Source organism: Anomaloglossus baeobatrachus, chromosome 10, assembly GCF_048569485.1.
Source record: "Anomaloglossus baeobatrachus isolate aAnoBae1 chromosome 10, aAnoBae1.hap1, whole genome shotgun sequence".
Taxonomy (NCBI): Eukaryota; Metazoa; Chordata; class Amphibia; order Anura; family Aromobatidae; genus Anomaloglossus; species Anomaloglossus baeobatrachus.
The window spans coordinates 38,550,477-38,572,668 of NC_134362.1; the positions used below are offsets into that span (position 1 = coordinate 38,550,477).

A 22,192-nucleotide genomic window follows, 5' to 3' on the forward strand; every position below is an offset into this window, starting at 1 on the left:
ACACGCTCTGAGCTGCCTGGAGCTCTCAAAAATATCATATGAGGCAGCTAGAGATGAGCAAATCGATCAATGGGTAATCAAATTTATTATGAGTTTCCAAAAATATTTTGGATCCTGGAGAATCCCAAATTTTCAGGGTTTAATTCTCCGTAAGCTAGAAAACTGGTGTCCAAATGGCCTTCATTTTTCAGGATTATTTTGGGGGCCAGGAAGGGGCTGATATGTGTCCTAGGTCCTCATCTGACTCCCTTCATCACCTATGCCACTTCTCAGTCGTTTGCGCTAGACACTTTGGTTCTTCCAGGGCTGAGGCCTACATGGGCACATGAGGGAGAAAAACGCGTTGCCCACTTCCTGATCATGTTGGCCTCATCGATGGAAGAACTGAAGTGACCTGTGAGACGACCGGTGGCAGATGCTACAAAAAGAGTCAGGTGACCTCCTAGGACAGGTGAGTATTTTTATATTTTTAACCCCTTTTCTCCTCACTGGAGAAACTTCAGAGTGTGATATCAATAAACATCTTTTCACGACAATTGGGGAGCTTTCGAATTTGGATTAAATTGACTATGCCAGCAAATTCAAATCAAATTTTGTTAAATTTTCTCATCTATACAACCAGAGTTTAATCTTTTGTATGAATCTGCCAGAAATAAAATAATTTGGATGCCATATTTATGAGTTGAATGGCCACACAAAAGCCCCAAATTAAAGGGTTTTTCCATCATAGCTATTCGCGGTAAAGATGGAAACCCCTGTTGATATGCGGAATCTCAAGGTGGCGGAGATTACAGAAACTCATTCTTAGAAGTGAATGGTTGTTACATCTTATTTACTAGAACTTTGTTTTTTACTGACCTCTGGTCTTGGCTTGGGATTGAAGTCATCTTTGCCTCTGATTCCAGAGATTTTCTAGACAAGCGCTTGGCCCTTTCATTGTTATGATGGCTATGTTTGTCATCAGTTAAAGGCTTAGTGCTCTCTTTCTTGGCTGTAGGGAGAGAATTCTTATCAGATTTCACTTTCTTATTTATTCTTGGATAGAATGGAGGCACAGGAGGAGGACTAGTAAGAGAAGGCTTCGAGGTACCACGGAAAGAAGGAGTTTTCTCTGAAAGAAGGAAAAGGCAAAAGATAGAAAGTAAGAGGGAAAGTAAGAATGAGACGTATAAGTAAACTAGATCCAAGGAGACCTACTTGTAGAAAGAGACGTTTCATCGTCTTCCTCAGCAAGAGTACTAAGCTCCCGCACCGGCTCTAGAAAAATTGACCGAAAATCAGATGTGTAAAATACAAGATATGAGGAGAGCAGAATTATAGGAAAAAGAAAGAACAAGGAGCCTTGTTTACCTGACATGTAGTCAGACAATATGTTTTTAAGATAACCTGAAGTAGAAAGTAAGGAGAGAAAGAGAAAGTGTAACAAAGAGCAAAGAAAAAGAAGGAAAACACAATAGAGTCATTACAAGTAGAGCTGGTGCAAATCCGGTCCATAATGTGTGACCATTGGATGGGAGCCCTGAGAACCTCCTCATATCCCGACATCTGTGGCTCTCCTTTTGATTAACTGGCCTGGATTAACGTCACATATGCGTCACGTCAGGCCAGCCAATCAAAGAAAGAGCTGTGGGTGGCTGAGGTCTGCGCTCATGTCCAGCGGTCACAGATTACCATATTTTTTTGATTATAAGACACTTTTTTTCTCAAAATTTGGGGGGGAAAATGAGGCTGCATCTTATAAGCCGAATGTATCTTACTGGGGGGTGCTGAGGCTGTGGAGCTAAGTCACAAGAAGCGGCGGCACAAGTGGGGCAATGCATTGGCCCTGTGCTTGGAGGAGGTGGTGTACTCGTGGCATTGATCTCCCGGTGATGGACTTCAAGAAAATGGCAGCAGAGGCGGCGCATGTGCAGATTGAGATTTCGGAAAACCGAGATCTCAATCTGTGCATGCACCGTCTCCGAAGCCATTGTCGGGAGATCAATAGCGCCTGACTCGCGGCGCTGCAACATCCCCTCCTCCTAGCATTGCTCCACTCGTGCCCCCATTTTTACATTAAAAATAGTTGGTTTTTTTTCCTATTGTCCCGCTCTAAATTTGGGGTGTGTCTTCTAGTCCGATGCCTCTAATAATTCGAAAAATACGGTACTGACATGGCCGATGGATGGGTTCCTGCGAATCGATTCGCACCAGCTATAATTACAAGTAATGTAAAGCCAAATAATGATATAAGTAATAACAGCACACACAACAATGTATATGTCATATATATATATAAATAGTATATATATAATATATACAATATATATATATATATTATATATATATATATATATATATACACACACATCTAAAAGCATCACAAAATATGAGAATATTCTGTCTTGTCTCTGTAAGCGGGCTTTACACGCTACGATATATCTAAAGAGATGTCGGCGGGGTCACGTCATAAGGGACGCACATCCGGCATCGTTAGTGATATCGTAGCGTGTGACAGCTATGAATGAGCAGAAATACTCACCTTCTCGTTCATCGCTGACACGTCGCTCATTTTCTAAAAATCGCAAGCCTGTTGTTCATTGCTCCCAAGGCAGCACACATCGCTCCGTGTGACACCTCGGGAACGATGAACTGCAGCATACCTGCGGCCGCCGGCAATGCGGAAGGAAGGAGGTGGGCGGGATGTTTACATTCCGCTCATCTCCGCACCTCCACTTCTATTGGCCGGCCGCTGTGTGACGTCGCTGTGATGCCGATCGTCCCTCCCCCTTCAGGAAGAGGATGTTCGCCGCCAACAGCGAGGTTGTTTGGAAGGTAAGTGCATGTGACGGGGGGTTACAGCATTGTGCGACACGGGCAAGAACTTGCCCGTGCCGCACAAACGACGGGGGCGGGTGCGATCACAAATGCGATCGCACGATTAATTGTAACGTGTAAAGCAGGCTTAACACTGTCCCTCCAATGTTGGCGATTGCTGCACGTCTGATATCTCAGTATCGGGATATCGGTCAGTTACAGGAAATGTGATAACTGATATCATTAAAAAAAATCTCCAACTACGATTCCATCCTTCACATGACATTAACCTCCTACTTTTCTATTCTCTGTTTAAAGGGGTTGTCCAGTCTTTATTCTATCTTTATCTTACCTACTATTAGATTGGGGGGAGTCCAACAATTGTCAATCGTTCGGATCAGCTGTCTAAAGAGTAATGTTTGCAGAGGCTGGTAAAATTGATTTTACTTGCCTTTGCCTTAATTTTTTAGAAGATATTCACATTTTAGATTTTTTAATTGAAAGATATTGGAAAAGCGCTAAAGGGAACCGGTCACCAGTTTTGGGGCCTATAAGCTGCGGCCACCACCACTGGGCTCTTATATACAGCATTCTAACATACTGTATATAAGAGCACAGGCCGCGCTTTAGAACATAAAAACACTTTATAATACTCAACTAACGGTCGCACTTTGGTGGAGTTGGGCCATATGGGCGTCTCCTTTCCCTGTGCCGGCGCCTCCTCTTTCTGCCATCTTCATCCTCCTTCTGAAGCCTGTGTGCAGGACTCGTCCTTTGTCATACACACTCGCCGGTCGCGCGCAGGCGCATTACAATACCTTGATCTGCCTCGAGCAGGACAGATCAAAGAGCGCCTGCACAGGACCCCAGTGCCGGCGAGTGTGTATGACGTAGGACGCATCATGCATGCCGGCTTCAGAGGAAGGAAGACCAAGATGGCCGAAAGATGAGGCGCCGGCACCGGAAAAAGGAGACGCCCATATGGCCCAACTCCACCAAAGTGCGACCGTTAGGTGAGTATTATAAAGTGTTTTTTTATGTTCTACAGCGCGGCCTGCGCTCTTATATACAGCATTCTAACATGCTGTATATAAGAGCCCACTCGTGGTGCCCGCAGCTTATAGGCCCCAAATCTGGTGACAGGTTCAACAGCCTTATGGGACAGTGTGTAAATCGTGGTCAGTTCATGGACTGTAAGACTTGGATTATCTTGAAAATGTACAATACTTTTAAGACTCAGGAATATTTTTACAAAACTGTGTGAAATGATATCCCAACAAGACATGAGGCAAAGCTAATGGTTTGGGCCGTAGTTTCCCAAAGTGGACATATCTAGATGTAGGGATCACAACATTCTCTTTTAGCAAAAAATATTCATTAAATTTTTAGAAAATAAAGTTTCAGGTCAATAGGCATGACCTAGAACAACAAAATGATCTGAATCCAAATGTCACCTCGAGGCGCCGAACCCACAGAACTGCGATTCTGTCTTTGTAATTTGTCCTCCTCTTCCTCGTCATTGAAGTCATCGAGGTCTGCAATGTCCGATGGTTTCAGACTCAAAAGACTGGCAATACTCTGCATGTCATCGTCCCTGGAGAACAGCCAAAAAGGCAATTATTACACAACAGAATATTACTTACTAAATGGTTGCCGAATATACGTAAGGCAACAAGTCGGCATTCACTGTCTATAAAACCGCACCTCCCTATTCCCTGGGGAATATTTTAGCTATATACCCGGTTAGTGTTATTTCTGCATTCTCTGCCCAACATTCTCTTTTACCCTTATTTTATGTATGTACTAGTAATAAAATATTCATAAAAGACCATTATATAAAATAAAGTTTTGTGTTCGATGCACCATGAGGAATTCCCTATTGTATCGTTACTTTTTTTTATTGTATTGTCTTTCAAGTTTATATATTTACTGTGAATATTACACTTATTAAAGTATCTCTAAGGGCTGCTTCTCACTTGCGAGTTTCTCGCAGTAGAGCAATGCGAGAAAATCTCGCATTGGAATCGGACACATGTTAGTGAATGATTCAGCTCGCATTTGCGATTTTTTTCTCAGTCCAAATGTCTATGCTGAGCAGTAAAATACATAAATAAATAATTTAAAAAAACGGCATGCGGTCCCCCCCAATTTTAATACCAGCCAGATAAAGCCATACGGCTGAAGGCTGGTATTCTCAGGATGGGGAGCTCCACGTTATGAGGAGCCCCCCAGCCTAACAATATCAGTCAGCAGCCGCCCAGAAATGCGGCATACATTATATGCGACAGTTCTTGGACTCTACCCGGCTCTTCCCGATTTACCCTGGTGCGTTGGCAATCGGGGTAATAAGGAGTTAATGGCAGCCCATAGCTGCCACTAAATCCTAGATTAATCATTGCAGGCGTCTATGAGACACCCCCAATAATTAACCTGTAAATTAAAGTTAATAAACACACACAGTGAAAAAATCCTTTATTTCAAATAATAAACAATAACAAAGACCCTCGTTCACCACTTTATAAAGTACCCAAAAATCCCATCCATGTCCGACGTAATCCACGGAGGTCCCTCGACGCTCTCAGCTCTGCTACATGAAGGTGACAGGAGCTGCAGAAGACACCGCCGCTCCTGTCACCTCCACGCAGCAACTGAGGGGAGAAGCGCGATCAGCTGATGTCAGTCAGGTAATTCGTGGCCACCGCTGGATCCTCCAACAGTGACAGCAAGTCGCCCGAGTGACAGCGATGAAGTCACAGGTGAGTTGCGGTCACGGGGGGAGGATCCAGCTGGCCGCGGGTAACCTGAGTGACGGCAGTGCTAATCGCGCTGCTCAATTCAGTCACTCAGGGGATTAGCGGTCACCGGTGAGTCCATCACGGGTGACCGCTAATCAATACGCGACACAGACAGAGCCGCGGTATGACAATGAAGTCGGGTGAAGTTAACCTGAGTTCATTCTGATCGTGCGGCTCTGTCTGTGTCTGCTGTCATCTGCCATTCAGCTCTGCTACATGGCTGTCTGTGTCTGCTGTCAGCGGCCATGTAGCAGAGCTGAATAGCAGATGACAGCTGCTGAGAAAAAAAAGGATCACACACGCATTGCACACGCACTGCAATCATGAGAAATATCTCAGGATCGCAGTGCAGTTGCATTGCACTCTGACCTAACGTGAGCTAAAAATCAGCCGAGTTTTTTTCAGCTAACTCTGACCGATCTTACTCGCATAGATGTGTTTCCAGCCTAATACATGTGATGTACTGCGAGCGTCGAGCCACTAATATTATGTTATGTTATGGTGCAGGAAGAAGAAAATGAAAGCAATAATGTATAAGAATCTGCTGCACATATACTGTATATATATATATATATATATATATATATATATGCACGAACAGTATATATATATATATATATATATATATATATATATATATATATATATATATATATACAGTGGGTACAGAAAGTGTGCAGACCCCTTTAAATTTTTCACTTTTTGCTTCTTGGCAGCAATTTGGAAGATTGAGAAAAATTGAAAAAAAATCCTTGTTTTCTCATTAATGTACACTCTGCACCCCATTTTGACAGGAAAAAAAAAACAGAAATTTTTGCAAATGTATTAAGCAAGAAAACCTGAAATATCACATGGTCATAAGTATTCAGTCAGAACTCATATTTCAGTCACATGCTGTCCATTTCCTTGTGATCCTCCTTGAGATGATTCTACTCCTTCATTGGAGTCCAGCTGTGTTTAATTAAACTGATAGGACTTGATTTGGGAAGGCGCACACCTGTCTATATAAGACTTCACCGCTCACACTGCATGTCACACCAAATGAGAATCATGAGGTCAAAGGAACTGCCCAAGGAGCTCAGAGACAAAATTGTGGCAAGGCACAGATCTGGCCAAGGTTACAAAACAATTTCTACAGTACTCAAGGTTCCTAAGAGCACAGTGGCCTCCATAATGTTTAAATGAAAGACGTTTGGGACCACTAGAACTCTTCCTAGACCTGGCCGTCCAGCCAAACTGAGCAATCATGGGATAAAAGCCTTGGTGAGAGAGGTAAATAAGAACCTAGCAATTCTTCTAGCAACCTTGGTATTGCTAGCAACTCTACGGTGATGTTCCTCCACGTCAGACCCCAATCTATCATAGTGGAATCAACCCCATGAAAAAAAGCCATAAATACCGTATGTGTCTGACTTACGTAGCTTTGCCTTCTCGCAATAAAGTGCAGGTAATACTGACAGTGAGGGCTGCGGACACGACCTTTACAGACCGGGGAGTCAGTGTCAACCTCACTTCTCGAGGAGCAGAATTAAAGGCTGCAAATTTACGTAGGTCGATAGGAGCCACGGCCAGGAGCTTTTTGTGGCCTCGAGATTCCTAAAATGGCATAGAAAAAAGTATAATTAACAAAAAGAACATAAAAGGTGTAATAAAACATAAAATTATTTTGTTATTAAATTACCACCTTAAACTATTTTAATTTTTGAAACAGAATGGATATGTCTATAAAGCTTTTGCTTACATGTATTGAAGCAACCCAGGATTACAACAACTTGCTTTTTAAGATGTGTGCTTTGTGGGTCTCTCCCAGTAATATAGGCTGGATGTGAGGTCTGTGTGTCTCTCCCAGTAATATAGGCTGGATGTGAGCTCTGTGCGTCCCTCCCAGTAATATAGGCTGGATGTGAGGTCTGTGTGTCTCTCCCAGTAATATAGGCAGGATGTGAGCTCTGTGTGTCTCTCCCAGTAATATAAGCTGGATGTGAGATCTGTGTGTATCTCCCAGTAATATAGGCTGGATGTGAGCTCCGTTTGCCTCCCCCAGTAATATAGGCTGGATGTGAGCTCTGTGTGTCTCTCCCAGTAATACAGACTGGATGTGAGATCTGTGTGTCTCTCCCAGTAATATAGGCTGAATGTGAGATCTGTGTGTCTCTCCCAGTAATATAGGCTGGATGTGAGGCCTGTGTCTCTCCCAGTAATATAGGCTGAATGTGAGCTCTGTGTGTCTCTCTCAGTAATATAGGCTGGATGTGAGGTCTGTGTCTTCCAGTAATATAGGCTGAATGTGAGCTCTGTGTGTCTCTCCCAGTAATATAGGCTGGATGTGAGGACTGTGTGTTTCTCCGAGTAATATAGGCTGAATGTGAGCTCTGTGTGTCTCCCAGTAATATAGGCTGGATGTGAGGTCTGTGTGTTTCTCCCAGTAATATAGACAGGATGTGAGGTCTGTGTGTCTCCCCCAGTAATATAGGCTGGATGTGAGGTCTGTGTGTTTCTCCCAGTAATATAGGCTGGATGTGAGCTCTGTGTGTCTCTCCCAGTAATATAGGCTGGATGTGAGGTCTGTGTGTTTCTCCCAGTAATATAGGCTGGATGTGAGGTCTGTGTGTCTCTCCCAGTAATATAGGCTGAATGTGAGCTCTGTGTGTCTCTCCCTGTAATATGGACTGGAAGTGAGGTCTGTGTGTACCCACAGCACTGCTTTTCTCATTAGCTTATATATCAGCACAGCTTCTATCCTTCCTTTATTTTCTCTTTATGTGATATGTTCAGGGGCGTAACTACCGCGGTCGCAGCGATCGCGACCGGGCCCGGGAGGTTAGGGGCCCGCGGCCGCCCGGCAGATCAACAGCCAGCCCCTTTCTGTGAGAGGAGCTGCGCTGTTCTGCACCAGACCACGTGGAGCGGCACGGCGGTCGCTATATGAACCGGTCGGCGCCGCTGACACCGAGCCCCCCTGCCTGGTATCAGCGGTTGCGTCACCGCGCTCCCGTCACTCACCGCGCTCCCATCACTCACCGCGCTCCCATCAGCCACCGCGCTCCCATCAGCCACCGCGCTCTCGTCACTCACCGTGCTCCCGTCACTCACCGCGCTCCCGTCACTCACCGCGCTCCCGTCACTCACCGTGCTCCCGTCAGCGCGTTCTGCTTTGATATTGCATAGAGTGGCCAGCGCCGCTCTATGCATCATCAGTCTTCCCCCGTGCCTGCGCGGTGACGTCACTCCTGCGCGACTGCTGTGTGTGGTGAGAGCACAGAGCGCAGGAGGACGCAGACCAGAGCCACGGGGGAACGAGGACAGAAGTGAGGACGGGCAGCGGTGAAACAAGTAGAGGTGAGGACAGAACTGCGGTGGAAGGAGAAGAGAGGTGAGTACTTGTTTTTTTATTTTTTTTTATAAATCAGTGAGTACACGGGGAGGCTGGCTGCAGGACACATGGAGTCCTTTGACTGGGCCCTGGCTGCAGGACACAGGAGGCCCTGGGGGGGGGAGGCTGGCTGCATGACTCATGGAGGCCTGGTAAGGGGCTTGCTGCATGACACATGGAGACCCTGGGGGGCTTGCTGCAGGACACATGAAGGCCCTGGGGGGGGCTGGCTGCATGACACATGGAGGCCCTGGGGGGGGGGGCTGGCTGCAGGACACATGGAGTCCTTGGGGGGGGAGGCTGGCTGCCAGACTCATGGAGGCCTGGGAAGGGGCTGGCTGCATGACACATGGAGGTCTTGGGGGGGCTGGCTGCATAACACATGGAGGCCCTGGGGGGCTGGCTGCATGAAACATGGAGGTCTATGGGGCTGCATTATACATGGAGGTCTATGGGGCTGCATAATAAACATGAAGGACACCTTATACATGGACTATATGGGTGCATTATACATGGAGGAGTATGGGGCTGCATAATACAATATGAAGGTTTATGGGTCTGCATTGTAATACATATAGGACTATGGGGGCTACATTATAATATATGGAGGACTATGGAGGCTACTTTATACATGGAGGACTATGGGGGTGTGTTATAAAACATGGAGGACTGTGGTGCAGTATAATATATGGAGGACTATGTGGTGCAGTATAATATATAGAGAACTATGGGGTGAATTATAATACATGGAGGACTATGGAAATGCATTATAATACATGGAGGACTATGGGGGTGCATTCTAATATATGAAGGGTTATGTGGGACCCTTTATACTATATGGAAGGCTATGTGGGGGCCATTATAGTATTTGGAGAACTATATACGAGGGGGGACAAAGATACAAGCATGGGATGGGAATGTTTTGTGCTGAGGGAAAAAGGCTCTTTCCCTCAGCACCCAGCTTTCCCATACTCTGCTGTACATCTTCTCTCAGCACCCAGCTTTCCCATGCTCTGATATGGGAAAGCTGGGTGCTGAGGGAATGATGTATAGCAGAGCATGGAGAAGCTGGGTGCCGAGGACAAGATGAATATCAGAACATGGGAAAGCGGTGTTCTGATAGAGGGATTTCAGATCATGGGAAACCTGGGTGCTGAGGGTAAGAGCCAAGCGTCAGCACCATTATCCTGTACCCCGAGTGTCAGTGTCATTATCCCGTACCCTAAGTGTCGATGTATGTGGAGGGGGGGCCCCAGTCCAAATTTTGCACCAGGGCCCATCAAACTCTAGTTACGCCACTGGATAGGTTTCTTATTTATACACTTTTTCTCTGCCCTCCATAAGACTAAAAATACTTTCTCCCCTCTCCACTTTTAAGGTCTGCACACTACTCCTTTCCTGCTGCTATATCTTTCTGGGAAAAGGGTCGGGGAGATCAGAGAATCATTAAGAATTAGGAGTAGGAGCTCGGATGGATTTATAACATTTTTGTCAGAGAATTCATCTTAATAAAGATGAATTATATATACTTAGAAATAAATATAAATTATTGCAAAATATAGAATGACAGTAACATTCTTTTTTGTAAAATTGTGAAAAATAAAATGCTTAAAACTACCGGCGTTTTTTGGAAACACAGCATTTGAAAGCTGGAAAAAAAAAGTAAAGGTGCGAAAAGTAAACACTTCAACAGAAACACCTAATAGACAAACACCATTATTGAAATGTTAAGGTGGAGAAAAGAAAGGAAGAACGGAATATATCAGCGGAGAGGTGTGAACATAAACAGAATGAATATGTCAGCGCTCGCGGGCGGCAGCGGCGGTAAATGATAATTATTAACTGCTGTGTTGTGGATCGCTGTTTAATCCAATCACTACTTCTAATGGATGCAGAAAAAATAACATATAGAAGGAATGGTAAGGATGGGTTGACATGCAGCGGTTTTTTTTTTTTTAGTTTTCTTTTAGTTTTTTTTTGCTGCATTTTCTTTACAAACTAAAAACTGCGTTTTACGCTACAGCAAAAGCTCTGAGATTTCAGAAATTTCATGCACACGCTTCGGTTTTTCTTTCGAATAAAATTTGAGAACTGCAGCGTTTTTTAAATCTGCTGCACGTCAGTTTTTTCATTACTTTTACAGCGTTTTTTCCACCAATAGAAAGCAACGACAAAGTGCAAAAAACGTGACAGTGTTTTTCGTATCGTTTTTGGTGAATAAGGCTACGTGCCCACGTTACTTTTTTGTATGCGTCCTTTCTGCACATAAGAGAGCATGTTTTGGCAGGAAAAATGCAGCTGAAAATATGTGCATTTTTTTTATTGCTTTTGCACATTTTTTTCATGAGTTTTTTCTGATTTTTTTGGGCTTTTTTTTTAGTCATGGCGATTGCGAGGGTACAGGTACTGTTCCCACGCAAATCGCCACCAGGTGTGCGGCTGATATTACAGCCAGGACCCAGCTCTCACTGCCACGAGGGGTGCCGGCAGTTTAACCCCCTAAATGCTGCGATCAGTGCGATCGCAGTATTCAGAAGGTAAGGAGAGGAACTGCTTACCTCTCCCTGGAGATCGGGTCCCTGTAATTCGATCAAGAGACCTGATCGCTGTCATGGTAACCCTAGGTAGTCACCATGACTTCCCCGGGTTACTGAGCTATGGAGAGCCTCACACACACCATGCAGTATGTGAGGCAAAGTGTTGTGCTATAATCCCCTGTAGTGATAAAGTATTGCAGGGGATTATAGAAACGCAGAAAAACGCACCCAAAATCCACATGTGGTTTTACCGCGGTTTGGTGCGTTTTCGGTGTGGATTTGCAGCGATACTCATACTAATGAATGGGAAAAATCTGCACAAAAAAGCAGAACTTTTTCTGTATAGGAACACGTGCAATGATCGCGTACCGGTTGTCAGTTTGCACAGCAGTTGTAATAGGAGCCGCAGGGAATCGGTTTACTCTAATCTCGAGTGTTACTCTTTGGCCACTTACAAGAGCCTGATACAAGCGCTTTAATTATAAGAGGAGTTCTACATGTGATTAATGATACAGCGCCTCAATCTGGATTGTGCAACTAAACAAGTCTATAAGATGATTGCAGGATATCAATCTCTTGATTTTCTACAATGTATCCAGTCATTGTATTATGAGAATCACCTATTATACCGCTATCATCTGAAAATATTCCCCAAAAACGGGGTAAATGGAGTCAGCAGCTAACTATCGTTATATTTTTTTTGTACCACCAAATAGATATTTATTAGGGATGAGCGAATGTATTTCCGGCGTAATGAGAGAGGAGAGAGGGTAGAGAGGAGAGAGAGAGGAGGGAGAGAGGAGAGAGAGAGGAGAGAGAGGGGAGACAAGAGAGGAGAGAGAGAGGAGAGAGAGAGAGAGAGGAGAGACAAGAGAGGAGAGAGAGAGGAGAGAGAGAGAGAGGGGAGAGAGGAGAGAGAGAGAGGAGAGAGACAAGAGAGGGAGAGAGAGAGGAGAGAGAGAGGAGAGAGGAGAGAGAGGAGGGAGAGGAGGGAGAGAGGAGAGAGAGAGGAGGGAGAGAGGAGAGAGAGAGGGGAGAGAGAGAGGAGAGACAAGAGAGGAGAGAGAGAGGAGAGAGAGGGGAGAGAGGAGAGAGGAGGGAGAGAGGAGAGAGAGGGGAGAGAGGAGAGAGAGGGGAGAGAGAGGAGAGACAAGAGAGAGGAGAGAGAGAGGGGAGAGAGGAGAGAGAGAGGAGAGAGACAAGAGAGAGAGGAGAGAGAGAGGAGAGAGAAAGAGGAAAGAGGTAGAGAGAAGTAGAAAGGAGAGGAGAGAGAGAAAGAGGAAAGAGGTAGAGAGAAGTTGAGAGGAGAAGGAGGAGAGCAGAGAGAGAGGTAGAGAGGAGAGAGAGGAGAGAGAGAGAGGAGAGAGAGAGAAAGAGGAGAGAGGTAGAGAGAAGTAGAGAGGAGAGGGAAGGGAGAGAGAGGAGAGAGAGAGGGAGAGAGAGAGGAGTGAGAGAGAGAGGAGTGAGAGAGAGAGGAGTGAGAGAGAGAGGAGTGAGAGAGAGAGGAGAGAGGAGAGAGAGGGAGAGAGGGAGGAGGAGAGAGAGAGAGGAGAGGAGAGAGAGAGGAGGAGAGAGAGAGAGGAGAGAGAGAGGAGGAGAGAGAGAGAGAGAGGAGAGGGAGAGGAGGAGAGAGAGAAAGAGGAGAGAGGTAGAGAGAAGTAGAGAGGAGAGGGAGGAGAGGAGAGAGAGAGGAGAGAGAGGAGAGAGAGAGGGAGATAGAGAGGGGAGGGTGGAGTACAAAGAGGAGGGAGAGGGGGGAGGGAGGAGAGAGGAGAGAGGAGAGAGAGAGAGAGAGAGAGAGAGAGAGAGAAAGAATAAGAATAAGAATAAATAGCGGTGACGTATTCCATCATCCCTAATATTAATGCATTTATTTTAACTCCCAAGATTGCCCTTTCTATCACAAAAAACCCCTCTCTTAAAGCCATCACCAGCAACTTACCAAGGGGCAATGCAGGTATATAAAAACACAGAGGGTGAGGGATGATGATTAGCAGCTAAAAATAAAAGATCTCCACAGGGTCCTAAAAGGAAAAGAGTAAGCCCTGACAGAGAAGACACACAAAACTCCATTCACACCACAGAGGAAGGGATGGATTATCAAGGGGCAGTTTGTGCGGACAAACGCAGTGACCTTCTGCAGCCGGACACCACAGGGCTGTTTGTCAACCGTGACACGTATATTTCTAATTGTGCAAAACATCTTTAATTAATTTTAAATATATTTTCTGCCCCCTTCTACATGTACTACATATGCACAGCACATGTTATCCTACTATGTGCATGACTAGTACTGTTCAGCTGGTGCCAATCTGGAGCGATGAAGGAAGATAGAGCAGAAGCTTCAAGACAAAGGGTTTACAGACAAATGACCATGTAATAAGCACACCCGCTTATCTGTATACTCTGGTTTCCTGTGAATAAAGCGGCATTATGTTTCTTAAGCATGCCATGTTAATCCCACAGTCTTCTGGCCCGGCTTTTCTCTCTGCCTCGGGCACTATAATTATTAAGTCTGCCCTTAGTTGTAATTACATTGCCGTACGTCCAAGTTACACAACCGCACGGGATTAGGAGGCATCACTGATAGCGAACACTGACAGTGAAGACATGAGGAATGGCGATGGCGTGGAACAGGAAAGGATCATTTACAACGCCCGGCTATAGGGTCACACTTACCCCCTCAACCTGAAATGTCCATTCTTTCTCCTCAAAGTGATCAGAGTGTGGGTCCTACAAATGAAAATGAATAATCTTGGTTATTATTTTTCCGTTTTTTCTTTTATCATCAACTTTTAGCACACGGCTCCACAATAACATAATAATGTATAATATATCATTGCTTATGGGGTAAAGCAGGGGAGGACATATCTGAGCTTCCCCTGTGCTAGGACAACATGTGAGCCCCATTCAGCATCTCGAAACCTACGTTTTCCGCTCTGGCTAAAAAAGAAGAAACCCCAAAGTGGTTGATACCCTTCGATTACTTCCATAAAGCAGTTAGCCTGTGATTTTAGTGAACTAGTACGAATCCAAGATAGTAAATGCGTTAATGAAAATAGTTAAGAGCAGTGACAAGATGGATGGGAACTTTCCTGGTGATCTAGGGTAGAGGCTGTGCTTATAGATCACCAGGGAAGTTAAGCCTCAGCCGTAGATCACCAGGGCAGTTCCCATCCATCCCATCACTGCTCTTAACTACTTTCATCCCTGGTGACCTAGTGTCAATGGTAATATCACAGGGAGTTGCTGTAGACCAGGGATTGGCAAACTGTCCATCGACAATTATCAGTGTATGCCATGGTGTTTTTATCAACATTATAACAAGTGAATGTAGTAATATGTGATTGTTCGGTAATAAGTGGCACAAGGTTATTACATTTCTCCAACTTTTCTATTATCCAAATTGCTGCAGATAAGATCATTCTTTCCTTTTTCTGAATCACTTACGGTCCCGTCACACGTAGCGACGCACCAACGATCCCACCAGCAATCCGACCTGGCAGGGATCGTTGGTGCGTCACTACATGGTCGCTGGTGAGCTGTCAATTAGGCAGATCTCACAAGCGACCAACCACCAGCGACTCGTGTAACGATGCTGCGCTTGGTAACCAGGTTAAATATAGGGTAACCAAGTAAAGCGCTTTGCTTAGTTACCCGATATTTACCCTGGTTACCAGCGTACACCGCTTACAGGCTGCCAGCGCTGGCTCCCTGTATACGTAGCTAGGGTACACATCGGGTTACTAAGCAAAGTGCTTTGCTTAGTTACCCGATATTTACCCTAGCTATGTGTGCAGGGAGCCAGTGCTGGCAGCCTGTAAGCGGTGTATGCTGGTAACCAGGGTAAATATCGGTCAACCAAGCAAAGTGCTTTGCTTAGTTATCCGATATTTACCCTGGTTACCAGCATACACCGCTTACACAGAGTCGGTGCTCGTTGGTCTCCTGCAGTCAAACACGCCAATGTGTGCTGCCCTGTGGGAGCCCAATGACCAAAAAATGAACCAGAACAGTGTGTAACGATCAGAGATTTCACAGCAGGGGCCAGGTCGCTGTTTAGTGTCACACACAGCGAGATCGCTGATGAGGTCACTGGTACATCACAAAACCTGTGACTCAGCAGCGATCTCACTAGCGATCTCGCTATGTGAGAAGTACTCCTAACTCTGTACAATGTTGCTGTGATTTTAGTGACCTAGTAGGGATCCAAGATAGTAAATGCGTTAATGAAAATAGTTACGAGTAGTGACGAGATGGATGGGAACTTCCCTGGTGATCTAGGGTAGAGGCTGTACTTATAGATCACCAGGGAAGTTAAGCCTCTGCCGTAGATAACCAGGAAAGTTCCCATCCATCCCATCACTGCTCTTAACTACTTTCATCCCTGGTGACCTAGTGTCAATGGTAATATCACAGGGGGTTGCTTTAGACCAGGGATTGGCAAACTGTCCATCGACAATTATCAGAGTATGCCATGGTGTTTATATCAACAAAACCCCATTATAACAAGTGAATATAGCTATATGTGACCATTCGGTAATAAGTGGCACAAGGTCGTTGCATTTCTCCAACTTTTCTATTATCCAGATTGCTGCAGATAAGATCATTCTTTGCTTTTCCGAATCACTTACTCTGTACAATGTTGCTGGTATTAGTGACCTAGTAGGGATCCAAGATAGTAAATGCGGTAATGAAAATAGTTAAGAGCGCTGACGAGATGCTTGGGAACTTTTCTGGTGATCTAGGGTAGAGGCTGTACTTATAGATCACCAGGAAAGTTAAGCCTCTGCCGTAGATCACCAGGAAAGTTCCCATCCATCCCATCACTGCTCTTAACTACTTTCATCCCTGGTGACCTAGTGTCAATGGTAATATCACAGGAGGTTGCTGTAGACCAAGGATTGGCAAACTGTCCATCGACATTTATCAGTGTATGCCATGGTGTTTTTATCAACAAAACCCCATTATAACAAGTGAATGTAGTAATATGCGATTGTTCGGTAATAAGTGGCACAAGGTTATTGCATTTCTCCAACTTTTCTATTATCCAGATTGCTGCAGATAAGATCATTCTTTCCTTTTTCTGAATCACTTACTCTGTACAATGTTGCCGTGATGTCCACATTTTCAGGAACAGCCCAGACAACCGATCCACGGAAAGGGTCCTTGATCCCCGGCTGCCAGCTATGAGCCTGGATAAATCAGTATTGAAAGCATAATTACACACTGGAAATGAAGAGCATCACAAGGGGAAAAGTGAGGACTGAATGGACGGCTGATTAGACAGAAAGAGCAAGAAAAAAACAGGAGGAACCTCTCCGGTCTTTTTCAATTTGGTACTGAAACATTATGAGCATATCACAGCCAGAAATGAGCATCGTCTTCACATAAAACTGAACATCAGAGACAAAAAGTGGTAAAAATCATTTATACATAGATATATACGTCTAGGCTGATTCCCCAATAAAGGCTATAAAATGCAATATGACAATATAATAGAACCCAGTGAAAAGAAAGCAATCACTTTTATGATCTGTAAATATGATTTTTTTTTAAAGTAGAAGCTCAGCTCCTGGTGAAACCAAACAAATCATTCATCTGTGTAGCCAGGGAAGTGGAGCCTAAGGGGTTTTCTCAGGTGCAGACACACAGAGGCACGGCTGTGCTTGGTTATTTACCAGCCGCTGTGGTAGGGGCAGAGAGAGCTGCTGCATTCAGTGTCTGGACACAGAACTGTTTGCATTCTGGTTATAATCTAAAATATTTTTACATAGGAAAGAAATACTTGCTTTTATTAGATGGGAAGTATATAAAATGTTGGAAAATTGTCTTGAATAACGATATGTTAAACTTTCTGTGCTTACAGCTAAAAATCTATGGGTCCTACATTCTAGTTCAGCAGACAGTGGGCGAGGGGCTAAATGTTACACACTGGATGAGGGGCCAGATTTACACTGGAGCAATGGGATCAGATATTATACATAGCAGGTGAGGGGCTGGATGTTATACAAAAGGGGCAATAGGGCTGGATGTTATACACTAGGGGTAAGGGGCTGGATGTTTTACACCAGGTGGTAAGGGGCCAGATATTATACACACAGGGTGAGGGGTCAGATATTATACCCAGGGGGTGAGGGGCCAGATATTATACCCAGGGGGTGAGGGGCCAGATATTATACACCGGTGGCAATGGGGCCAGATGTTATACACAGGGAGCAAGAGGACGGATAGTATACACTGGGGCGAGGGGCTGGATGGTTTATACAGTATATTGGATGAGGAGCTGGATGTTATATATGACGCCCTGGACTAGCCAGGTAGTCACAGACATACCAACATACACACCCCCACCCTAGACAGTTACAACAGTCAGACAAAAAAAAACCCCTTGTTGCCTCCCTCCAGGGCCTGATGTCCACACCAGGTGGGGCGGAGCCAGGCGGTTGGCCCCGCCCACCAAGGAGTTCACAGGCCTGGAGGCGGGAAAAGGAGTCAGATGAGTTCAGGAGGTGAAAGTGAGAGGAATAAAACGTCTGCGTGTGCCTGAGTTGGAGCCCAGGCACTGACAGCAAGGTTGGCAGACGGTAGTGGCCGTCTGCAGGAGTTGGTGGAACTCTGCAAAGCCGTAAGGACCGGGGCTGGGCGGTGGCCCACCGGTACCGAACCGGGGAGCGGAGTGAAGCTAAGCACACAGGCAGGGCCATCGGACCCCGACCAGGCTTGGAGCCACCGTCAATAGTCAAATCCGAGTGTGACAGGAACCCCAGGGGTTCCCCAACAACCAAGTCCCGACAGGAGGCAACAGTCCACACCGTGAGGATATACAGCCACCGCCACAGGCTAGAGATCCAAGGGCCAGCGCCTGCGGGCAAAACGGGCTCCTACGGCACCTATATGCCGGGGAACAGACTACCGGTGGGCCACCACAGGAGTCAGAACACTTCTAACAGGTGCAGGGAAAGACAGCCACCATCAGCCGTCTGGGGAGAGCACAACAGCACTGCAGCCGGCTGCGGGAACCATCCATACGGCCGTTTTGGTTTACCAGAGACTCTGTCATTGATTGTCTGAGTGAGTACACCAGTGCCGTCCGGCACCGCGCCGCGCTGTCCCTGCAACCCTGCACCCCAGCCATCCAGCCTCCCCGTTACACCACCGGGCTCCAGGATCACCAACCCCCCTTCCCACGGAGGGAACAACATCCTAGCTGCTCCCTACCATCTCTCCCGAGATCCCCGTCACCAGCAGCGGTGGTGCCATCATCACAATGTCCCGTGGGTGGCGTCACGAACAATCTCCCCCACCCAAACTATCCCTTTTCACTCACGGGTGAGGAGCACTGCTCGAGTCCCCGGGTCCGGCCCACCGCTCGAGCCACCGAGCAGCAGAAGCCCCGGTCCCGAGCGTGACGAGCGCGTCGCCTCTGCCTGCGACATTATACACAAGGGGCCAGATGTTGTAGACAGGGCACAAGGGGCGAGGGGTCATATGTACACTGGGGGAGAGGGGCCAGATTTTGTACACAGGGGACAATGGGGCCAGATGATATATATATGGGGTGAGTGGGTTGGATGGTATACATCAGGGGCAATAGGGCCTGATGTTATACACAGGGAGAAAGGTGATGGATAGTATACATAGGGGGTGAGGGGCTGTATGGTATATATTTAGAGGACGAGGGTCTGGATGTTATACAGCAGGGGCGAAAGGCCAGATGTTGAACACAGGGCACAAGGGGCCATATGTACACAGGGGGCAATGGAGCCAGATCTTATACATAGGGAGCGAGGGACCGGATGCATGGGAAGGGAGGGGCCAGATGTTATCCATCAAAGGTGAGTGACCGGATGTTATACTCTGGGGGTAAGGAGCCGGATGTTATACACTGGGGGTGAGGGGCCGGATGTTATACACTGGGGGTGAGGGGCCGGATGTTATACACTGGGGGTGAGGGGCCGGATGTTATACATTGGGGTGAGGGGCCGGATGTTATACACTGGGGGTGAGGGGCCGGATGTTATACATTGGGGTGAGGGGCTGGATGTTATACACCGGGGGCGAAGAGCCGGATGTTATACACCGGTGGCCGAGGAGCCGGATGTTATACATCGGGGGCGAGGAGCCGGATGTTATACACCGGGGGCGAGGAGCTGGATGTTATACACCGGGGGCGAGGAGCTGGATATTATACACTGGGGGGAGAGGGGCCGGATTGTTAAAAATCGGGGGTGAGGAGCTGGATGTTATACACCGGGGGCGATGAGCCGGATTGTTATAAATCGGGGGTGAGGGGTCGGATGTTATACACCGGGGGCAATGAAACTGAATGTTAAACCTGAATTCGGTGATTCAGATGTGTCTATCTACTTTTCACATGTGGTACGAGTATATGGTACCGTATGTGAATATAGGGTATTTATATGACCGTGCCATTCCTCAGATGTGCATGCTATGCTGCTCACTATACAGCACTGCCGGACCTCAACAATAGGATGACAAATAAATGTGAGCGGACACATGCTAAGTACCAAGAATTTTTTATCAGAATGACAGCGTCTAAACTAATAGGAATAAAAGCTATTAATACAAAGACTAGTACATTTAGGTTTAAGTAGATGCATCAGGCTGCAATTTGCAGCCCACAGTGGAACATTTCTAATGTTAATATGTAGAAAATCATTTTTTTTTTCATAAATCTTCTCAGATTGTGACATTAGCTTTGGGATAATTGAGATAATTGTCTTAGGAAATGGAAGGCGTCAGTGCTTTTACATAATACCAGGCAATGTACCTGACAGATTGTCTAGATCACATTTATAGAATTCAACAGTTATCAAGTTCTAGAAAGAAAAAAAGCTAGCAAGCAAGTTACGAGCAAGTTCTGCCACAAAAATCCTATGACCCCAATAACGAAGGTCCAAATAGGCACTTACTAGTGATGAGTGAGCACTACCATGCTCAGGTGTTCGGATGGGTGCAACTCGTGTATTGAGTACAATGGAATTCAATGGGAAACACGAGCATTATTCAGGAAGCTGTTCCGGGAAAAATGCTCAAATTCCTAATGACTTCCATTATACTCATTACACGCGTCGAGCCTGTCCGAGCACCCAACTGGTAGTTACAAGTACTGAGCACCTGAGCATGGTAGTGCTCACTCATCACTAGTTACTAGTACAGAACACCCGAGCATGGTAGTGTCCACTCATCACTAGTTACTAGTACTGAGCACCTGAGCATGGTAGTGCCCGCTCACCACTAGTTACTAGTACAGAACACCCGAGCATGGTAGTGCTCACTCATCACTAGTTACGAGTACAGAGCACCTGAGCATGGTAGTGCCCGCTCATCACTAGTTACGAGTACAGAGAACCTGAGCATGGTAGTGCCCGGTCATCACTAGTTACGAGTACTGAGCACCCGAGCATGGTAGTGCTCGCTCATCACTAGTTACTAGTACAGAACACCCAAGCATGGTAGTGCTCGCTCATCACTAGTTACTAGTACAGAACACCCGAGCATGGTAGTGCTCGCTCATCACTAGTTACTAGTACAGAACACCCGAGCATGGTAGTGCTCGCTCATAACTAGTTACTAGTACAGAACACCCAAGCATGGTAGTGCTCGCTCATCACTAGTTACGAGTACAGAGCACCCGAGCATGGTAGTGCTCGCTCATCACTAGTTACGAGTACAGAGCACCCGAGCATGGTAGTGCTCGCTCATAACTAGTTACTAGTACTGAGCACCCGAGCATGGTAGTGCCCGCTCATCACTAGTTACTAGTACTGAGCACCCGAGCATGGTACTGCACACTCATCACTAGTTACGAGTACTGAGCACCCGAGCATGGTAGTGCACACTCATCACTAGTTACGAGTACTGAGCACCTGAGCATGGTAGTGCTCGTGTGACGCCCTGGGCAAGCCAGGGGTCACAGGTCATCACACCACCACACCCTACACCCCAGTCAGGAACATCAAGCTAACCCAGAAATCCTTGTTGCCTTCCTCCAGGAGCTGGTGTCCACACCAGGGGGTGGGCCAGGCGGTTGGCTCCGCCCACCGAGGAGTTCACAGCTCTGGAGGCGGGAAAACCAGGCAGATAGAGTTTGGAGTTTGAAGAGAGTTGAAGCCTAGCTGAGGGCTAGAGTGGAGTCAGCTCTGAGATGAGTTAGGGAAGTGAAGTAGTAGAGGAGCTGGAGAAAAGGAGTAAACGTGACAGTTTGCAAAGCCTGAAGTTGGTCCGGGTGTGTGCCCCGGACTGAGAGACACCAAGGTCAGCAGACGGCGGTGATAGTCTGCAGGGGGACTGCTCGGAGGTTCCTGGAAGGACCGCGGACGGGTGGTGACCCGGCGGTCTGGAGCAGTGGACAAAGAACAGTCAGCACCAGGGCAGGGACCTTTCGGATCCCGGCAAGGCTAGGAGTCGCCATAATTTGCCAAATCCATCAGTGAAGGGGACGACTGTCTCCCAACAACCAAGTCCCGAGTGAAAGCAACAGTCCAACCATTAAGGAGAAACACCGCCACCGCCAGGGCACCAGTTTCTCAGGGCCAGCGCCTGCGGGCAAAGTAGGGCTCCTCCAGCCCATATCCAAGCCGGGGAGCGGGTTACCAGTGGGAACCCATCGCTACCAACACAGAGACATTAGGTGCAGGAACAGTGACCGTCACCGTCACCTACTG

The 22,192-nt window shown here is 46.6% G+C and overlaps 1 protein-coding gene across 4 annotated transcripts in view; it reads right to left on the minus strand.

Annotated features, from left to right (window-relative positions):
• EHBP1L1 (EH domain binding protein 1 like 1) overlaps positions 1-22,192 on the minus strand; it is a 99,421-nt gene that overhangs the window by 30,669 nt on the left and 46,560 nt on the right. Inside the window, exons 3-9 of one of the 4 annotated variants that reach the window (XM_075326213.1) lie at positions 16,601-16,696; positions 14,181-14,234; positions 7,009-7,187; positions 4,251-4,390; positions 1,351-1,386; positions 1,198-1,257; positions 859-991 (exon numbers count right to left, since the gene is read on the minus strand). In XM_075326213.1, coding sequence (XP_075182328.1) covers positions 859-991; positions 1,198-1,257; positions 1,351-1,386; positions 4,251-4,390; positions 7,009-7,187; positions 14,181-14,234; positions 16,601-16,696 — 698 coding nt within the window. Of the gene's footprint in view, positions 1-858; positions 1,112-1,197; positions 1,258-1,350; positions 1,387-4,250; positions 4,391-7,008; positions 7,188-14,180; positions 14,235-16,600; positions 16,697-22,192 lie in introns of all 4 variants that reach the window. The other 3 variants (XM_075326211.1, XM_075326214.1, XM_075326212.1) reach the window with 3 other exon arrangements.